Source organism: Dipodomys ordii, unplaced genomic scaffold, assembly GCF_000151885.1.
Source record: "Dipodomys ordii isolate 6190 unplaced genomic scaffold, Dord_2.0 Scaffold60, whole genome shotgun sequence".
In the NCBI taxonomy this organism is placed as follows: Eukaryota; Metazoa; Chordata; class Mammalia; order Rodentia; family Heteromyidae; genus Dipodomys; species Dipodomys ordii.
This window is the reverse complement of record NW_012267276.1, coordinates 114,868-132,855: the sequence shown is the minus strand read 5'-3', so window position 1 is coordinate 132,855 and position 17,988 is coordinate 114,868. Positions and strand designations below refer to the sequence as shown.

Below are 17,988 nucleotides of genomic sequence, written 5' to 3'. Positions count from 1 at the left end.
TTCAGCTCAAGGCTAGCGCTCTACCACTTGAGCCATAGTGCCACTTCCAGCTTTTTTCTTTTTGCTTATGTGGTACTGAGGAATCGAACCCAGGGCCTCAGGCATGCAAGGCAAGCGCTCTACCACTAAGCCACCTTCCCAGCCTCCAAATCTCATCATTGTGTATGCATTGATTTAACCATACCTACACTGTTTCCATGTAAAGTAACATTTCCAGGATCATGGATAGGATCTGGGTATCTGGGGGCCGTCAGTTCACTACTATAATTTCTTTCTTTAACATAAACTCACCCACTTGTGCTTTTTTTCAGTAGCACCAGGATCAAAGGCACAAGCAGGCATATACACTGAGTTCCTTCCCAGAAGCAGACCCTGAGATGAGAATTGGGTACAATGATTTAATTGGGAGATGGTCTCAGTAGAAGTGAAGTTAGATGGACAATGGAAGGCAGTCAATGCAGGCTGTATTTTCAAGCAGTTTACTTCTGTGGGCTCAATTCTACTGGGGGGGGGCGGACTTGGGAAGATAGGGAGCTGAAATAGTTGTCTTCCTAGATCTGGGTATGTGGGTATGCTTGCTCCAGACAGCAGGCCATGGCTGGGGAAGCTCTACTCACAGGTGCCTGTGGCAGGAAGCCAGAAGTGTGGGTGGGATTGATGAATGCTGAGGGACTCAGGCTGGGAAGTGACAAGCAGCAAGCATAAATACAAGAGACCTGCTGTCGTCCTAGTGGTCTTGTTTCTTGACTCCCTTTCTCCTCAGGGCAGCAACAGCTACAGCTCACAACCCTTCTCTGCTGTCAGGCAGAAGTTGGGGTCCAGTTGCCACATGCACCCTCACCATAATAGAATTGTATGCTATTGAGCATGTTCTATTTCCTCTAATCTTTATGCATATCACATCTAATTATATCAGCCAGTAGAGTCTCCATTTACCAAGAAGGAAACCAATAGAGAGATACAGTCACTTTTCTAGAGTCGCACAGTGCCAGGGCTAAAATTCCAAATCAGGTAAACTTCAGTTGTAGTTAGATGTAGGGCCTCTGGCACCAATGCTACCCTGAGTTCAAATCTTGTGTTTCCCTCAGCTTGAGACCTTAGGATGATTTCCCTCCCTGTAACTTCAAAGCAGGGCTAAAATGGGATTTAACTCACAGAGAAGTTATGAGCACTAAGTGGACTAATTATGAACATGAGGGACTTTCAGGAGTGCCTGGCGTAAAGCCTGTGACACATATACACATGTTCTGACATGACTTTTATGAGCCTCTTACCCAGGCCAAAAAGTCATTGTTCTCCTATGCGTCATTGGTCCAAGGGTAAATATCCCAAATACAACCCTAGCAACTTTTTCTTTAAAATGCCCACGAAATTAAAACAGAAAGGAAGAGCCCACTCTCTCAACTTTGCATATGTCAACTACTCCTTAAGGAAAGAATTGACTGGGGAAGGAGGTTCTTTTGGTGTGATGGGCTTTCCCCGAAGGCTTTAAAAATACACCTGGCCCGATGCCATCTCCCAACCCAGGAGCATCCTGCTCTATTCAAGCCCACAGTTGCCTCTCCATGACAACCAACAGAAACATGAGAGAGGCACGGGTCTGGGAGCTGGTGACAGCTGAAGGAGAGTTCTGTGGTTGTGCAGTCCCGTGCAGTTGACCTGCTGGGGGCTGATGATGGAAAAGAGCCTCCTCACCCAGCCTCTCTTTACCCTCTGCTCATTCTGCAGCACTAGCTTCATCTTCTTGGCATCTTTCGGTAAAGTTTGGGAAAAGCTTCATGAGCTTTCCTGCTTTGGGGACCTCTTGGAGCACATGTTCCAGGAAGGCCTTTCTAGAGGTCTCATGCCTGGCATGGGGCTTCTCCAGACCCTGGAAGTCAGGAGGTGGCGCAAATGACAATGACCATGTTCTGTATAGAGATCTACCTGCCCAAATAGGGCTCTTTTTTCATGACTGTAACCTTGCCTTTCCAGGGTCTGACAGAAACCAAACAGTCTGGGTTCAGATTTAAGAAGAGCCCAGTGAAGAAAATGGCCCTCATTCCTTTTTCTCTCTTTGTGCATACAGCTATGGAGCAGCAGAAGAGACAAAGGTCCCCTGAGTGCGGGGAGCAGCAGGGTCCTGTGGGAACAGCACTGGTTAAGGTGACATGCTCCCTTACCAGCCAGGTCTGTCCCCAGGAAAGCAAGAGGGAGGACTTGGGGCCCTGGAAATGTTTTCCTCAGTATCTCTGACCAATGATTTCATCCCCAACCCCTTGTTATCTGAATCAACTGCTTTAGCCCCTCACTCCCCTCCACAAACAATGCTCCAGGCAGGCTTTGGAGCTGCCTCTGTGGTCATGGCCACCAAGATGATAAAGACCAAAAGCAAAAAGCCTCTTCCTGGGTTGGGGAAATTGCTTGTTTCCTAATGTTCTTATAGTCTGTGCAACACAGAGCTAAAGCAGAGTAAAATTGGGACTAATGTATATATTGCAGTAGACCAATTATTTGCTCTCTCATGGGATTCAGCTTCCTCACCTGTAAAATGAAAGGGTGAGCCAGATTTCAAACATGCTTCTAGGGAAGTGGAGCTCAAGGGGTGGAGTGTTAGCCATGAGCAAAAAAGCTCAGTGACAGCACCCAATCCCCTGAATTCAAGCCCTGGCACTGGTGTATACCATGTGCACGCACGCATACACACACACACACACACACACACACACACACACACACACACACACACACGCACACACACAGGGCCTGGGCATTGCCTCTGAGCTTCTTTTGCTCAAGACTAGCATTCTACCACTTGAGCCACAGCTCTACTTCCAACTTTTTGGGGGGCAGTTTATTGGAGGTAAGCGTCTCATAGACTTTTTTGCCCCGGTTGGCTTTGAACAGTGATTCTCAGATTTAAGCCTTCTGAATAGCAAGGATTACAGGCAGGAGCCACAAGTGCCCAGCTGGCAAGCCACTTTTATTATCCAGTTTACCTGAGTCTGGTGGATGGGGTCCTCACCCCATATGTCATCTGATTTGTACAGAATGGCACCGTTGCCCCTTCAAGGTAGACGACTGTTAGAGTCACTAGGCTTGTCTTATAAAGGTCCCTCTATGCAGTCAGAGTATTACATAGGAGATTTTCAACAGGAATTCCAGCACCTAGGGGTGAGCTTGACATAGATGCTCAGGTTTCTGGCCATATAACCAGGCAGTGCAACTTCATATTTTGTTCAGAGCAATATCTACTTGAATTGAATCGGGTCTTCTTCCTCCTTTTCATCCATATGGTCTTCCCTTTTTCTGATGTCTAACTCCAACCTTCTGTCTCAAAATTCACCATGACTATAGTTGAGAAACCAGCATTTGAGGTATTTCCCATTAGTTAAAGGGACTAATATTTATTGTCTCTCCCAACTATAAACTTGATAACTACATCAAACTGATCAAATTCATTAGACAACTTGTAAGGTAGCTCTACCCTACTCAAGGAGTTCATCATTTATTTTCAACATTAAAATAACATATGAATAATCCATGAGGGGTAAAGTGGATCACTGTGGCCATATGTTAGAGTGTATAAGTAGCTGGACGTTGTGGGAGAACAGAGCAATCAAAGAGACACCCCCTCTGTGTTCCAGTCATGTGTCTGCCATTTCCTTAAGTACTTCTTTGAGCCTCAGTTTACGTACCTGCTAAATGAAGAAAACATGAACAACACTTAGGGTGTCTGTGAGGCCAGAGCTTAGCATGTAGGACTTAGTGAAGGGTGGCTTAAAGACTTTTCTTTTCTTTCTGTTTTCTTTTTTTTTTAATTTAATTTAATTTAATTTGTGAACATACTGTACAGAGGGGTTACAATTGCATGGGCAGGATAATGCGTACATTTCTTACCAAGCATTGCAGCCTCCTCCTTTGTTTACCCTTCCCATCCCTTCCCAGCCTCCCCCCTCCCCCCCATCCCAAGCCTTCTCCTTCCCCCCTCCCCCCCAACTTTCTGTTTTCTTTATTCAAACCTCCACATTGGAGTTTAGACTCAGGGCCTCACACATTCTTCCACTTGAGCCACATTTTCAACCTTTGTTTTTCTGTTTTTAAAAATGCAAGAACAACTCAACAAAGAAACGTACCTCTTACACTAGAATAAATTACAAATGAGATACAATTTAAATATAAAACACAAACTATAAAATTATTGGAAGAGGGCTGGGAGTGTTGTTTAATGGTAGAGTGCTTGTCTAGCATGCATGAAGCTCTGAGTTTGATTCCTCGGCACCACAGAAATAGAAAAAGCCAGAAGAGGTGCTGTGGCTCAAGTGGTAGAGCGCTAGCCTTGAGCCAAAGAAGCTCTGGGACAGTGCCCAGGCCCTGAATTCAAGTTCCAGGACTAGCAAAGAAATATTGGAAGAAATTTGGAAAGATTTTGGAGGGTAGTTTAAAATAGAAGGGGCAGGAATAGAAACAATAAAAGCCTAACACATTAAATTCTACTAAACAAATACTTGTGAACTTTGGGTATGGCTCAAGCACAAGGCCCTGACTTCACACACTAATACTGCAATAAATAAATATTGAGGCAAAAACAAACTAGGGAAAATATGTACAAGTCATAATAAAGTATAAAGTACTATTTTCCTTATACATTAAAAAATAACTTATAGGATGCCAGTGGCTCACGCATATAATCCTAACTACTCAGGAGGCTGAGATCTGAGGATCACAGTTTCAAGCCAGCCCAGGCAGGACAGTCTGAGAGACTCTTTTTTTTTTAATATTTTTTATTTTTATTTTTCCAGGCTGAGGACCGAACCCAGGGCCTTGTGCGCACCGGGCAGGCACCCTTCTGCTGAGCTAAACCCCCAGCCCCTTACTCTTATCTCCAATATACTACCAAAAAAGCCAGGAGTAGAGCTAGGGTTCAAGTGGTAGAGTGTTAGCAAAAAGAAGCTCAGGGACAGTGCCCAGGCCCTGAGTTCAAACCTCAGGACCAGCACCAAAAAACAAAAAACAAACAAACAATAACAAAGAAAAAGTAAGAGGAAGACCAACAGTCCAATGGAAAAGTGAAAAGAGTACAAATAGCTCTATAATGCAGTAACCTCAGTCTCATCCACTTTGGCAAATGCAAATTAAAGCCTCATTGGCATGCTGACTGTGCAAAACTCTAAAGCTCCAGCATCAGACTGTCCATGAGGTTGTATGGAACCAGGTATTTTCCCTCTCCTGCTGTGGGAGGGAATGTGGATTGATGGATTTGTGGAATTTGATGGAATGTGGATTTGTGGTAATGAAGCAGGTCACACTCATAAAAAGTCTCACATGTGCACACAGTTCCTACCAGCACTCTATTTCTAGAAATTCATCAACCATGCACACACAAGACTATTTAAGGGGGCATAGTAAACACATTTTGTATATTCCAAATGAAGGAGACTATTAGGCAGTAATAGAAATTATGTGGTTGCACTCTAAATCGCTATACAGGATATATTTCTTAGAAATGCTAGAAAGCTGGGCACTGGTGGCTCACGCCTATAATCCTAGCTACTCAGGAGGCTGGGATCTGAGGATCATGGTTCAAAGCCAGCCCGGGCAGAAAAGTCCATGAGACTCCTATCTCCAATTAACCACTAGAAAACCAGAAGTGGCACTGTGGCTCAAGTGGAAGAGCGCTTGCCTTGAGCTGAAGAGCTGAGGGACAGGGCCCAGGCCCAGAGTTCAAGACCCATGACTGACAAAAAAAAAAAATGCTAGGAAAAAACCTAATGGGGTTGGGTGTGGTGGTAGTACATGCCTGTAATCCCAATATTGAGGAGGCTAAGGCAGGAGGATTTCAGTTTAAGGCCAGTTTATGTCAGACAAAGATACATAGTGAGTCTCTGCCTCAAAAAGGCGAAAGAAGGAAGGGAGAGAGGAAAGAGAAGGAGGGAGAGGGAGGGAGGGAGGGAGGAAGGAAGGAAGGAAGGGAAGGGAAGAGAAGGAAAAGAAACTGAAGGGGGAATCTATCTATCTATCTACATACAAAATATAATATTACAAGTAACCCTTTGAGGAAGAAAGGAAAATGTCGTCCCTACCTTTTTGCTGTACATGTATAAAATATTCCTAGAAGAAAAAACAGGAAACAATAATTGATAGCTAATCAGTAGAGCTGGGTGGCTGGGAAAATGGATGGGAGATTGTTTTCATATATACCTATTTATGCTTTCTGAATTCTGCCTCATGTTCATGTATTACTATGCTAAACACTTACACAAAAGACCATGTATACATACAAAGCACTGCCTCCAATCTATAGCACAAGATGGGAATTTTCTGTCACAAACAGAGTTGTTGAGGTCTTAGAGAACTTCTAGGATGGTAGAATCATACAATCACAATGCTATGAAAATCCTTAGATTCATCTTACGATCTTGCTCCACTGAGAAACCATTGTTCAACCAAGTCCAAAGGGGCCGCCCTGACTTCTCCAACTTCTAGAATCCAGGAGTTTACATGATTCTACGAGTTTAAGGGTAGAGATGCCCAGCTGGCAGCCAGGAGATAGCCTGGGAAATCCTAGGAGCCCAGTGCCCTCCTTTCCACCTGTCGTGGACCCTCAGACAACAGAAACTGTTGGTGGGAATGAGAATTGGGGCTCTCAGGCAGGGGTTTTGAATTCCAAGTGCTCATAGTGCTAGAATGTCACTATGGAAAAATAAAGGCATGGAAACATAGTGATGGAAACACAGGGTCTTTCCACTCCGCCACAGTTGTCAGCAGGTGTTGGAAATAACTCCCCCTCCAGGCCCAATGCAGCTGGAGGCTTTTGTCTCTGTCCTGTGGCCAGATCTCTTGAATAATTCTACAAACTTGGCCTCCCCTGTCAAGCCCTAGCAGAAGATTTAATAGTGCCCGCTGATTTATGCTGGTCTCAGTAATCGAATTCAGAGCCAAGGCGCAGCCAGCCATGGGAAGGCTTCTTTATGTTCCCTGGCCTCCTAATAACATTGTCTTCTCCTTCCTCTCTATTTACCACATGCCATTTGGTCAAATTAGACCTTGAACTCAAAGAAGCAGATGCCTTTCTCTAGATAAGGTCCAAAATAATTCCCTTATGGAAGGAAAGGGGGATGGGTTTGTTTCCTTGAAGCTAGGTTCAAATAATGCATTCTTGATATACAACATATATAAATTAATGACTAATAGGAGAGGATTTTCTTTCATCCTTGTAACTGGAATAGAGACTCTTTCTCAAGGTGTCTCTGTGGAGGCAAGGAACCATCTTTCTCGTGACATTGTTGGGGACTCAGTAACCTTCAAGATCTCATGATGAACCCAATGTGGAAGAAATAACTGTATAGTCAAAGCCCATAGAACTCATAAACTTTATAGACTACGATAGACAATTTGCCCCACGAAGATTAAAATGTGTTTATGACTTTAACTAAGCATCACTATCCCACAATACTGTGAAATTTGTGAAATTATGTAATCACTTAAAAATTTGCAAAAAAAAAAAAAACCTCTCATGATGAGTGGCTGCAGGCTCCCCCAGCAGCACTGGTACCTTAGCTTTGTGCTAAGGACTTTGAACTCCCAAGCCTAGAAGAATTAACGTGTGTTGTTTAGTTCAGCCGCTCTGTGATGCTTTATTATGCAACCCTAGCAAACTGGTGGATTTCAGAGTGAATTACAGATTCTGCCCACTTTGAAAAGTAGAACAGAAAAAGTAAATGCACATGAGACTGAAGACCAACACACCTGATTGAACCCTCTATGTGTCTGGGATAATCAAATTGTCTGCTCTCAGGAGTTCTCAGGATAGCAATCAGGAACTCAAAGGTGAATTTATAAAGTCTAATTGGAAAGATGACTCAAAGTGTCAGTAATGGGCTTCAGAAGCAAATGGTTGAGCCACTCTCTCTGGCTCCTTTAGGTAGTTCTCATTCCTTCAAGATTATGGCAGAATAGGTCACCAATTCATGCCAGTATCCACATCTCCAGAGTTAGATATCTGAATTCAGCTGTGGCTACTGCCTACAGATTGTATGTGACCTTGGTATATTCCTCAATCTCTCCCATCTTTGTCTGAAAATAAGGATAACAACATTGATACAGCAGGGCCTGATGGCACCTGAGACTCATTACTCTGGAGGTTTAGGTAGGAGGATCATGGCCCAACATCTGGGTGAAGTACAAGATCCTATCTGAAAAATGACTAAAGCAAAAAGGCTGGAGGTGTGGCTCAAATAGCAAAGTATCAGCCTAGCAAGAGCCTGAGTTCAAACGCCAGTTTCTGTCTCTGTCTTGGTCTTTCTCTGCCTCTGTCTGTCTCTCTGTCTCTCTGTCTCCGTCTCTGTCTCTCTCCCTCCCTCCCTCTCTCTCTCTCTCTCTCTCTCTCTCTCTCACACACACACACACACACACAGTTTTCCTTGTGTGATTGTTGTGGGGTCAAAAAGGGATTGAAAGAACAGAAACAGAATGCTCCCCATCATTAGGTTAGGACAATGCTATCTGCCATAAGTAAATATTTTAAAAGCTAAATATGATTTCAAAGCTTTTTTTGCTTTACCTAATAACAGTCCATTGTCCTGATTGAGATGGCTTTCAGTCATTCTAGTGTTTGGAAATTAAGGTCTTTCCATCTGGTGGCTTTGCCATCCTGCAGGGGTGGAGTCTTTTGCAGGAAAAGCCACATGTGTACTGTTTCTTCTTACTGCAGGGGCTATTACAGGCCCTTCATAGGCAGTCCTATGATGTACGGTCAGTCGCTGGGAGCTAAGAGGAGCGAGGCCAGGCTGGAGAGGAATGGCTCAGCTCCATACAAGCAGTGAGGATATCAAGAAGGGTTCAAGTGGCCAGGGTCCAGTGAGCTGTTCTCCAGGAGCTAGCCAAGAGGGCATTTGCTCAGTTTCCTTTTGAACTCTCACCCCAAGTCTGTACTAGCTGTGTAATTTAATTTCTCCAAGAGTCATGTTCTACTCTTGGAGATGATTCGCCAGAGGTCTAAAGCAATAATGCATAGATCATGCATCCAGTATTTTCACTGTTTCATGATAAGGATTTTTGCCAAATGGGTGATCAGCAAGCATGTAACACAGACAGGACTCCTTCCTGTCACCGCAGTCAGCACAGCCTAGCAGATATGAAAATGCCTTACTCCCATAGGTTAGACCACAAGCCTTTCCATCTCTATATGCTAGTGCATCGCAAGGGCTTGGTATGCAGTAGGCATTCAATAAAGGTTGCGGGTTCAGGTAGAATCTTGAAAATTTTTCTCCGGTAAAAGCATTGGCTTTAAAGTGATATTAAAGAAAAATTATTTTGACACTATATAAAATGATAAGGAAGCCAAGTATGATGGCTCAAGCCTGTGATCCTAGCTACTTGGTAAGCATTGATGGGGGTGGGAATCATGGTTTGGGCTAAGTTCAGACAAAAGAAAGCTTGAAACATTCCATCCCAACTAATGGCTAGACACAGGAGCCCATGTTTATTATCTCAGTTACAGAGGAAGTACAATGTCTGTCATCCCCACTTACACAGAAAGCATAAGTAATAGAGGATCGTAGCTCAGGCCCACCTAGGCATAACCAAGGGAAAAAGGGTCAGAGGAGTGACTCAAGTGGTAGCCCAGTGAGGGCGATTCCCTGATTTAATCCTTAGTACTACAAACAAATAAAAAGGAAAATTTGATTAAAGGTTAGGTCTTAAAACTAACATGATGAGAGACAGGGGTCAAAGTCAGCTCCAGTACAAGGACAAACAGGGACTTATAGCCGAGGGACAGAGTGAGTATATGGATGGAAAATTATAACAACTAAAAAGCCAGAGTTTGAGGCTTGTCAAGAAGAGGAGTCAGCAGAACACTACCAAAGTTTAACCAGGCGGAGTCTTTGTCAGTGGGCAAGGTAGAACCCAGGTGCTCAGACCTACTCCCCAGCCCAGATTTGGAAGTACCTCAGGGAATCCTGTGCTTTGCTTACACCATAGATATATTTTTACTGTCTTTTGTTTTCGTTGTTGTTGTAGTTGTTGTCATTGCTTTTATTTTTTGTTCTGGTAGTGGGGCTTGAACTCAGGGACTGCTCACTGTCCTTTAGCTTTTTCCTTAAGGCTGATGCTCTACCTCTTAAGTCATGCCTCCACTTCTGACTTTTTGATACTTAATTCAAGATAAGAATCTCACGTGCTTTCCTGCCCTGGCTGACTTTGAACCGAAATCCTCAGATCTCAGTCTTCTATGTAGCTAGGATTACAGGCTTGAGCTATCAGCACCCAATGTGTTTTGTTTCAAGGCAAGTCTTGCTATGTAGTTCAGACTGGCCTCAAACTTGTGATCCTTCATGCCCATCTCACACAAAGATATCTTTGCCTCTCATGGGAACTCTGGATACCTGGGAAGGATACCTGTATTCTCTCAGCCACAGACATCCTTCTGTGTGGTGATAGCCAGCGACACAGTAGACTGAAGATTTAGATCCCGATCAGTAGTGAGCAGGGCTGTGTGTGGTGGCAAGCAGGGGCAGAAGCATCTGGAACAGTGCCCAGAGAAGCAGTATTCCAGAAGTGGTCTCCGGGTATGATTGATAAATCCCAGAGCTGCCATTATGGCAAAATTCTGTGAATATGACACCTGCTGACAGCTGCAGGAAAACACTGGAAAATATGAATTCTGTTTGGCAGGCAGCTCAGCTCTGGTGAGCTGATGCTTGGGCCAAGGTACCTGGGGGAACTGAGGACAAGGACTGTACACCAGCAAGAAGAGCAGAGGATCCTCATCCCTGTTCAGGGCCCTTAGAAGGGGTCACTACTGAGATAGCCCAAGCTGAGGGAAGCTTAGAGCTGATCTGTTCTGATGCTACCCTTTTACATCTGGAAAATCAAAGCCTAGAGGGGAAGTAGCTTATCCAGGTTCACACACAGCTAGTTGCTCCTGAGACTAGAGACCAAGGTGCCTAAGTCTCAGGCTGGCAAAATATACATATATAAATATATGTAAGTATATATACATTTATATAAGTATATACAAATATATATTCAGTGGTTAGTGAAGACAGGATGAATGAGACAAAATTAGAGAAATACAAAGATTGAGAAAAAAGAAAGATGAAGAGGAGAGAAAGGCAGGAGCTCACCCACAAGCCCTAGTCTCCAGAGCCAAAATAAGGATTTGAACATGTGTAGAGATAGACAAGGCCACAGCCATCATCAAGACCAGTTGCCTGGTTTTCAAAGTAGTGATACATAGTATAGTCACCCACAGGGCATGATTTATATGTACAAATCTTTTTAGGAAAAATTTGATGCCACATGTTAAAAACATAAATATTCTTATTTTTTGGTGGTGGTAATGTTCAAGCCCCAACTCAGGGCTGTTCTCTCAAGGCTGGTGCTCTACTACTTGAGCCATAGCTCCACTGCCAGCTTTTTTGGTGGTTAATTGAAGGTAAGAGTCTCATGGACTTCTCCTGTCTGGGAAGGCTTTGAACCATGACCTTGGTGTAAGCCACCAGAGACCATCTGGATCATAAATATCCTTGATGTGAAAAGTGGCAAACCCCCCAAAGATTTGTGACATAAAGCTTGAAAAATGAAGATCTGTAGGAACATGACCTGGAATAATGTTATGCAGATATTTCCAGAGCTGTATGGAACTCAGGACTGAGCATTCCTTGTGCTCATTGCTGCTTTCTCTGAAGCCTTAGATACAGTTTCTGAGAAGAATAAAGGGAAATTTCCCTAGAGAAGGAAGAGAGTTCAAGTTTTCCCTCCCTTTCTCCTCTAATCTTGGAACCAAGAAGTCTCTGCTTTCAAGGCTTAGCTCAAATGCTGTCCCTTCCAGGAAGCTTCACCTGATTTTTAACTTCTATTTCTTGCTCTCAGCTGGTACCCATCTCTTCCTCATATATATCCTTCCAGCAATCCCCACCCATGTTAGTCACTTTTTGTCCATTTCATACAATAATTATCAAAAATATGTTAATATAGAGCGCCAGTCCTCACAACAAACTAGCAAGGGAGATTTTTTTTTAACCATGCCCACTTCACAGGTAAGAAATCCAAGATTCAAGGCCAAATGTAGTGGTGTTCTGTAACACCTGCTTCTCAGGAGGCAGAAGCAGGATGTCATGAGCTCAAAGTCAGCCTAGGCAAAGTTACCTGAAATCTTGTCTCATAAACAAAGGACAAAACATAAGTGTTGGGGGCATGGCTCAAGTGGTAGAATTTCCCAGTACCATGAGGGAAAAAGAGGTGCTAGATATGGTGATGTGTGCTACGTGGGAGGCTGAGCTTGGAGGAGCAGTATGTATTGCCAGACTGAGCACAGAACTTGACACCCTACCTGAAAAATAACTAAAAGTAAAGGGGGCTGAGGATGTGTCTCAAATTGTAGGGCACTTGCACAATTTTAAACCCTAGCACAGAGAGGAAGAGAGGGAGAGGGAGGTGGAGAGAGAGAGGGAGAGAGGGGGGAAAGAGGGAAGGGAGAAAGAAAAGAAAGAAAGAGAGAGAGAGAGAGAAAGGAAGGAAGGAAGGAAGGAAGGAAGGAAGGAAGGAAGGAAGGAAGGACGAACTTTTTTCAGGTCACACAGCTACTTAGTGACCTTGGGCCCAAGATTTCCTGACTGCAGTACTTTTTCCATGACACTAAATAACACATTGCAAGGGGCAGACTGTGTAGTTGTATCTTGCATACATTCAATACTCATTGTTTCTAATTAATGAAGCATAAATGGATGAATAAATGCATTGTTTTCTTTTACTTGAAGGTTTAGCATAGAGATCATCAAAACATAGTCTGTGACCAGAACCAAACTGACTCCTGTTTATGTAAATAAAGTTTTATTAGAACAGAGCAATATGCATTTCTTTTTAGACCACCTGTGGTTATTTTCATGTGTAAGGGCTCCAGAGAGGATCGTGTGACCTACAAAACCTAGAATGTTTACTAGCTGGAACTTGTTGACACAAGTTTACTGACTCTTTGCTAAAGTTTATGGTCATTACTAAGCTTATTATCAAGTGCTTATTGCTAAGTATTAATGCTAAGTACTAAGTGCTAAGATTATTAATCTTATCTGTTATGACACTTGTGTCTGTATACATGTTTATACATGGATTTGCTATAAAGGATAAGACAAGTATTAGTGTATACCTCACACATGTCACTTTATTGTGTTTGTATATGTTCTGTTATTGTTAAGTTTGGCTTTGTTGACAGCACTTAGCACACATTTGGTGAGGGCTGACCTGAGCCCCCTGGCCATGAAAAATCTTCCTGAAGCAGAGCAGGGCCATCTTCCTGGATACTCTCTGTTGGGGCTGACAATGAGACTTGCCAGAGCAATATTGACCAGGCAGTTTTTAAGCCAAATGAAAAGCAGTCTGTTTGACAGATTGTGCTGTTTCCTCTTGGCTTGCAGGGCTGATCAGTGTCCCCTGGGCTCCCAACCTCCCATCCTCCTCTGGACAGAGGGCATGCTGCCTTCCAAGCCTGTGCTAGATAATAACACTTGTGGGTGGCTGACAGGGCTGATGACCCATTCCTGCTCCCGGGGGGCTCAGCACTGGCCCCTAGGCCCCTGGCATCTGAGGCCAAAGCAATAGCAAATGGCAGGGATTGGCCAATTCCCACCCCAAATGCCATACAAGCCAGGCACAGAGAACGCTTGGGGGCGTGACGAATCTTAGCCTGTCTTCAGCTTGTGTTCTCGGCCAGTCTGCTTTGGGCATTGCCCCAGGATGACGGGCCCATCTATCAGCCTGGCTCATCTGCTCACTGTTTCAGGACTTCTCGGTTACTCAGCTTGCTGCTTGGGTGAGTTTGTGTGTGTGTGTGTGTGTGTGTGTGTGTGTGCATTCTTTTTGAAAAAAAAAAAAGAATTGGGAATGGATTTGCCCTGGAAGTTCTTAGTAGACGTTACATTTTAAACTTCTCAGCCAGTGTTGGAATTTTCAGTGCAAAGAGGTTTGATAGTGGAGTTGGTGGGGTCTTGGCAGACATGACTATACATATGCTCTTGTCTGTGCCCCTCTTGTGACCTTGACTTCAGGGTGGTAGCAGCTGCTATTCCCCCCTCCCACCCCGCCCCAGGCTTTGAAGTAAAATCATGTTCTGTGGTCCAGGGCTCCTGGCATATAGTGGCCTGGGATGCTCTCCATCACTCCAGGCCAACTGGCTTGGGTGATATGGCTCAGGAACAGTAGGCACCAGACCATTTTCTCTGTAGTGTGTCCTGACTTGTCCCCCTCTCCCCCCACCCCCGCCCATACCCACTCAGGTGCGAGGCACAACCAGTGAACTTATATCAGCGAAGTCCAAATTCTTCAACTTTTCAGAATTCTTTTTTCAAGGCTTGTGTGGTTTGTATATGGGAGTTGGAGGAAAGTTTGGGAGCTGGGGGCAACCTTCTCTGGAACCCATGAATCGTGAAAAACGTTGGGCAGATTGCAGCTCAATGTGTGACTGTCACTGCAGGGCCATCTGTCCCCTGTGACACCATGGAGGGGATGCTCTTCACCAGCAGTCCTCCTCAGCCTCACAGCACCAGTTCCAGCAGACTGGGGAGGCCCCAACACAAAGAGAAGAGGGAAAAACTGGAATAGTCCACCAACTGAGCAGCCAGGTGCAGTCATTAGTCTGTGCTACCCCTGTCATTTTCCCAGCTTCCTAAGGCAAGATACCTTCTGTCACTTCTTCCCTCTGGTGGATTCTGATGATGTATTATGGTCTTTGGAATTAGTAAATGGCTCAAGTGGTAGGATGTGTGCCTAGCAATGCAAGGCCCTGAGTCCAAACCCCAGTACTGGAAAAAAAAAAAAAGGTTACATATTATCTTGCTTTGAGCTTCTTGGTTCAGGAGGTAGAAATGGAAAAAGTATCCCTCATGGGCTGTGGATGGGTGGGCTTCTCTTCAGAATGGGGAGATGAGGATGGACACCATGGTGATTGTGGTCATCTTTAAAAGGGACTTTATCTATGGTATGAACTAACCTTCGCGTGGTACAGATGAGGAAACCGAGTCTCAGGTTGAAAAGGGAGTTGTGCTGTCACAACATAGCCATAACGTAAGCCCCAGGCTTTGATGCAAGTCCTTCCTATATTTCCAAGAGTTCGCTGCTGTGTATCACTTTCCAAGGATGTGCCTCTGTTTCTTGAAATGAAACAGGAGAAAGACATCTTTCTGATTATTTTTGTCCAGAGGGTAAAAGCAGTGTGAACAATGGAGGAAAGCCCTAGACAAACACTTGCCAAAAGCCTGCATTAGACAATCACTTGTGCTTTGGCAATGCAGCAGGCACACATTAAACAGTTTTGTGTCTTTAAGTAAGGGCAGCGGTCCTAGAATCCCCTAATAGCTGGCATTGCCAGGGTAGCTGCTTGGGACGGAGCCATGCACGTGGCATACCAGGTCTCTGCAAGCTTCATGTACTACACACACGATTGTTTCCATTACAGCAGAGCCTTCTGGGGCTGTTCCAGACTGGACCCTGAGCTCAGACACGATTCCATCAGAGACAGCACAGGCCTAAGACAGATCCACAGACCATTCAATGGCACTAAAATAGACATGTGAAGTCCTAGCTTAGCTGACAGGGAGGGTGGAGAGGGGAAGCTGTCCTCACACTCGTCCACCTGATGGAAATATTCTGAGCTGGAATTAGCTGTAAATAAACCAGACTGCTAAAAACAAACAGCTCCTGGGAGTTGGGGGAGGGGCCGAAATGGATGGCCTCCACCTGCTGGAAATGAAGGGGGTGAAGAGGGAAGAGAAGGAAGGGAGTGGTGAACAATGCAGATGCCTTGGCAGGAAAAGCAACTGATAATTTACGTTCACCAAAGAGGTCTCCAGTTTCAGGAGAAGAAACACGAGTTTCCAGGAAGAAATACAAGAAGTGATTGCCTTAAATGATACAGGATCTGTCACCAGTGGAAGCCATACAGGGTGTTGGGTGAAAGGAGGCCTTGAAGGCCATATATGGTCTGGAAAAATAAATGGTGATGAATACGAATTGGCCATGTGGAGTGCTAGCTTCCCAGGTGTTCCTGGCCAGGAGGAGCTTTGTGGAAAGCTGCAGCCTCTGCTGAGACAAAAGGAGACAAAGGAGAAACTACAGCTGGGGGATAATGTGTGTCTATCAGCCCTGCCCACCTGCCCGAGTTAGGGTGGAGTCCCTGAGGCTGCCCACTCTTGGCTTCTGGGAAGAACTGACATTTATATCAAGTTCTACAACAATGTTGCTCTATTATTTTATCACTTAAGAAAGAGGACAGCAGCTGACAGTTTGAGGTAGCCTGATACTGGTATCCCCAGTAGGACATTACCCATTCCACAGGACCCCAGCCTACACAAGGCCACTCTGTGACCTTAATAATGGGTCAGGACAAAAGCAAGAGCGTTCCATAGTCATCACTGAACACAGACACAATACAAAGTCAATGTCTAACCACAAAATGGCAGTTTCTTTTTCTTCTGCTCATAAGAATTAAGCTACTCAATCATAGATTAGCTCTTGCTTCCTGACAGCATCCAATCCAGGATGAAGCCAGACTTTGCTTCATTCAAGTCTTACGCATAACCACCTAAAAGAGCTGAATCCTAGAAGAAATCCTCTCTTAATGCTCTCTTTCTGAGTTTCCTCCTGGTTCTTTCTGTGTATATTTGCTCTTATTGCAATGAATCAATGAACCCAACTTGATTTAACCTCAGGTGTGTTCCTAGTGGTCTTTAGAGGACACTAATTAAAAGTCTCTGGCCATTGTTATAGGAGTCCCTTGCCTCCTTCTTAAGTCCTGACCTTCATTATGGCTACACCCATACATAGTCATGGTGTAGCATTGAAGAGAAAGGACTTGAGCCACACTGCCTGGGTTCGAGTCTGGACTCAGTCACTTAACTGGTTGTGTGACTTAGGGAAAATTTCTTGATGCATTGTCTCCATTAACTGATTTGTAAAATGGGATGATGACAACTATAGTGCTTAGTTCCCAGGATTGCAGTTAGGAACCCGTTTACATGTGCAATGCACCTGAATGGTACCTCAAATGCAATACATGTTTGCTATTAATACTATGCATTCAGCAAACATCTATGTGTCTGTTAGTGTCTCTTAGATTCTGGAGATCAAAATTGGCCCCTGACAGCCAGCCTCAAGCAGCTCACACTTATAATCCTAGCTGCTGAGGAGGCTGAGATCTGAGGTTCACGATTCTAAGCCAGGCCCAGCAGGAAAGTCCATGAGACTCTGCAATTAACTACCAAAACTCTGGAAGTGGAGTTTCCACACAACAGCTGGATGACTCCACAAACACTGCTGAGCCAGCCTTGAGCAAAAGAGCTAAAGGAGGGGCCGGGAAGGTGGCTCAGTGGTAGAGCGCTTGCCTTGCATGCTTGAGGCCCTGGGTTCGATTCCTCAGCACCACATAAGCAAAAAGCAAAAAAAAAGCCGGAAGTGGCACTGTGGCTCAAGTGGTAGAGTGCTAGCCTTGAGCTGAAGAGCTGAGGGACAGCGCCCAGACCCAGAGTTCAGGCCCCACAACCGGACCCAAAAAAAAAAGAAAAAAAAAAAGAGCTAAAGGATAGTAGCCAGGTCCAGAATTCAAGCCCTACTACTGGCACACAAAAAAAGCAAAACCACCCCCCCCAAACAACAACAACAACCCTGATACCTGTCAGTTTTGTTAGAGAGAAAGGAAATAGCTTCAACCTCTGAAGAAGAGTTAACATGGGGACAAATCCACAGGACAACATAGCAGTTATTGGGCATGGTAAGACCTGCCTATAATCCCAGCACTGGAGAGACTGAGGCAAGAGGATCATGAGTTCAAACCAAGGTTACCTACATATTAAGACCTTGTCTCAAAACAACTACAACAAAAACCAGGCACATAGCAAGTCCACACAACCTTGGCCTTGGAAATGAAGAGAAACTTCCTGTTGATAAGAACTGAGAGGCACATGGTGGACAGACTGTGAGTTCACAGAGTTTATTAACGAATTCCTTGTCATGAAG

General features: G+C 44.5%; 1 protein-coding gene across 3 annotated transcripts in view; it reads left to right on the top strand.

Annotated features, from left to right (window-relative positions):
• Colq (collagen-like tail subunit (single strand of homotrimer) of asymmetric acetylcholinesterase) overlaps window positions 1-17,988 on the top strand; it is a 63,679-nt gene that overhangs the window by 9,207 nt on the left and 36,484 nt on the right. Inside the window, exon 1 of one of the 3 annotated variants that reach the window (XM_013022128.1) lies at window positions 13,432-13,792. The exons of the other annotated variants lie outside the window; for them this stretch is intronic. Coding sequence (XP_012877582.1) covers window positions 13,717-13,792 — 76 coding nt within the window. The 5' untranslated portion in view covers window positions 13,432-13,716. Of the gene's footprint in view, window positions 1-13,431; window positions 13,793-17,988 lie in introns of those variants that run through there. 3 annotated transcript variants of the gene reach the window in all.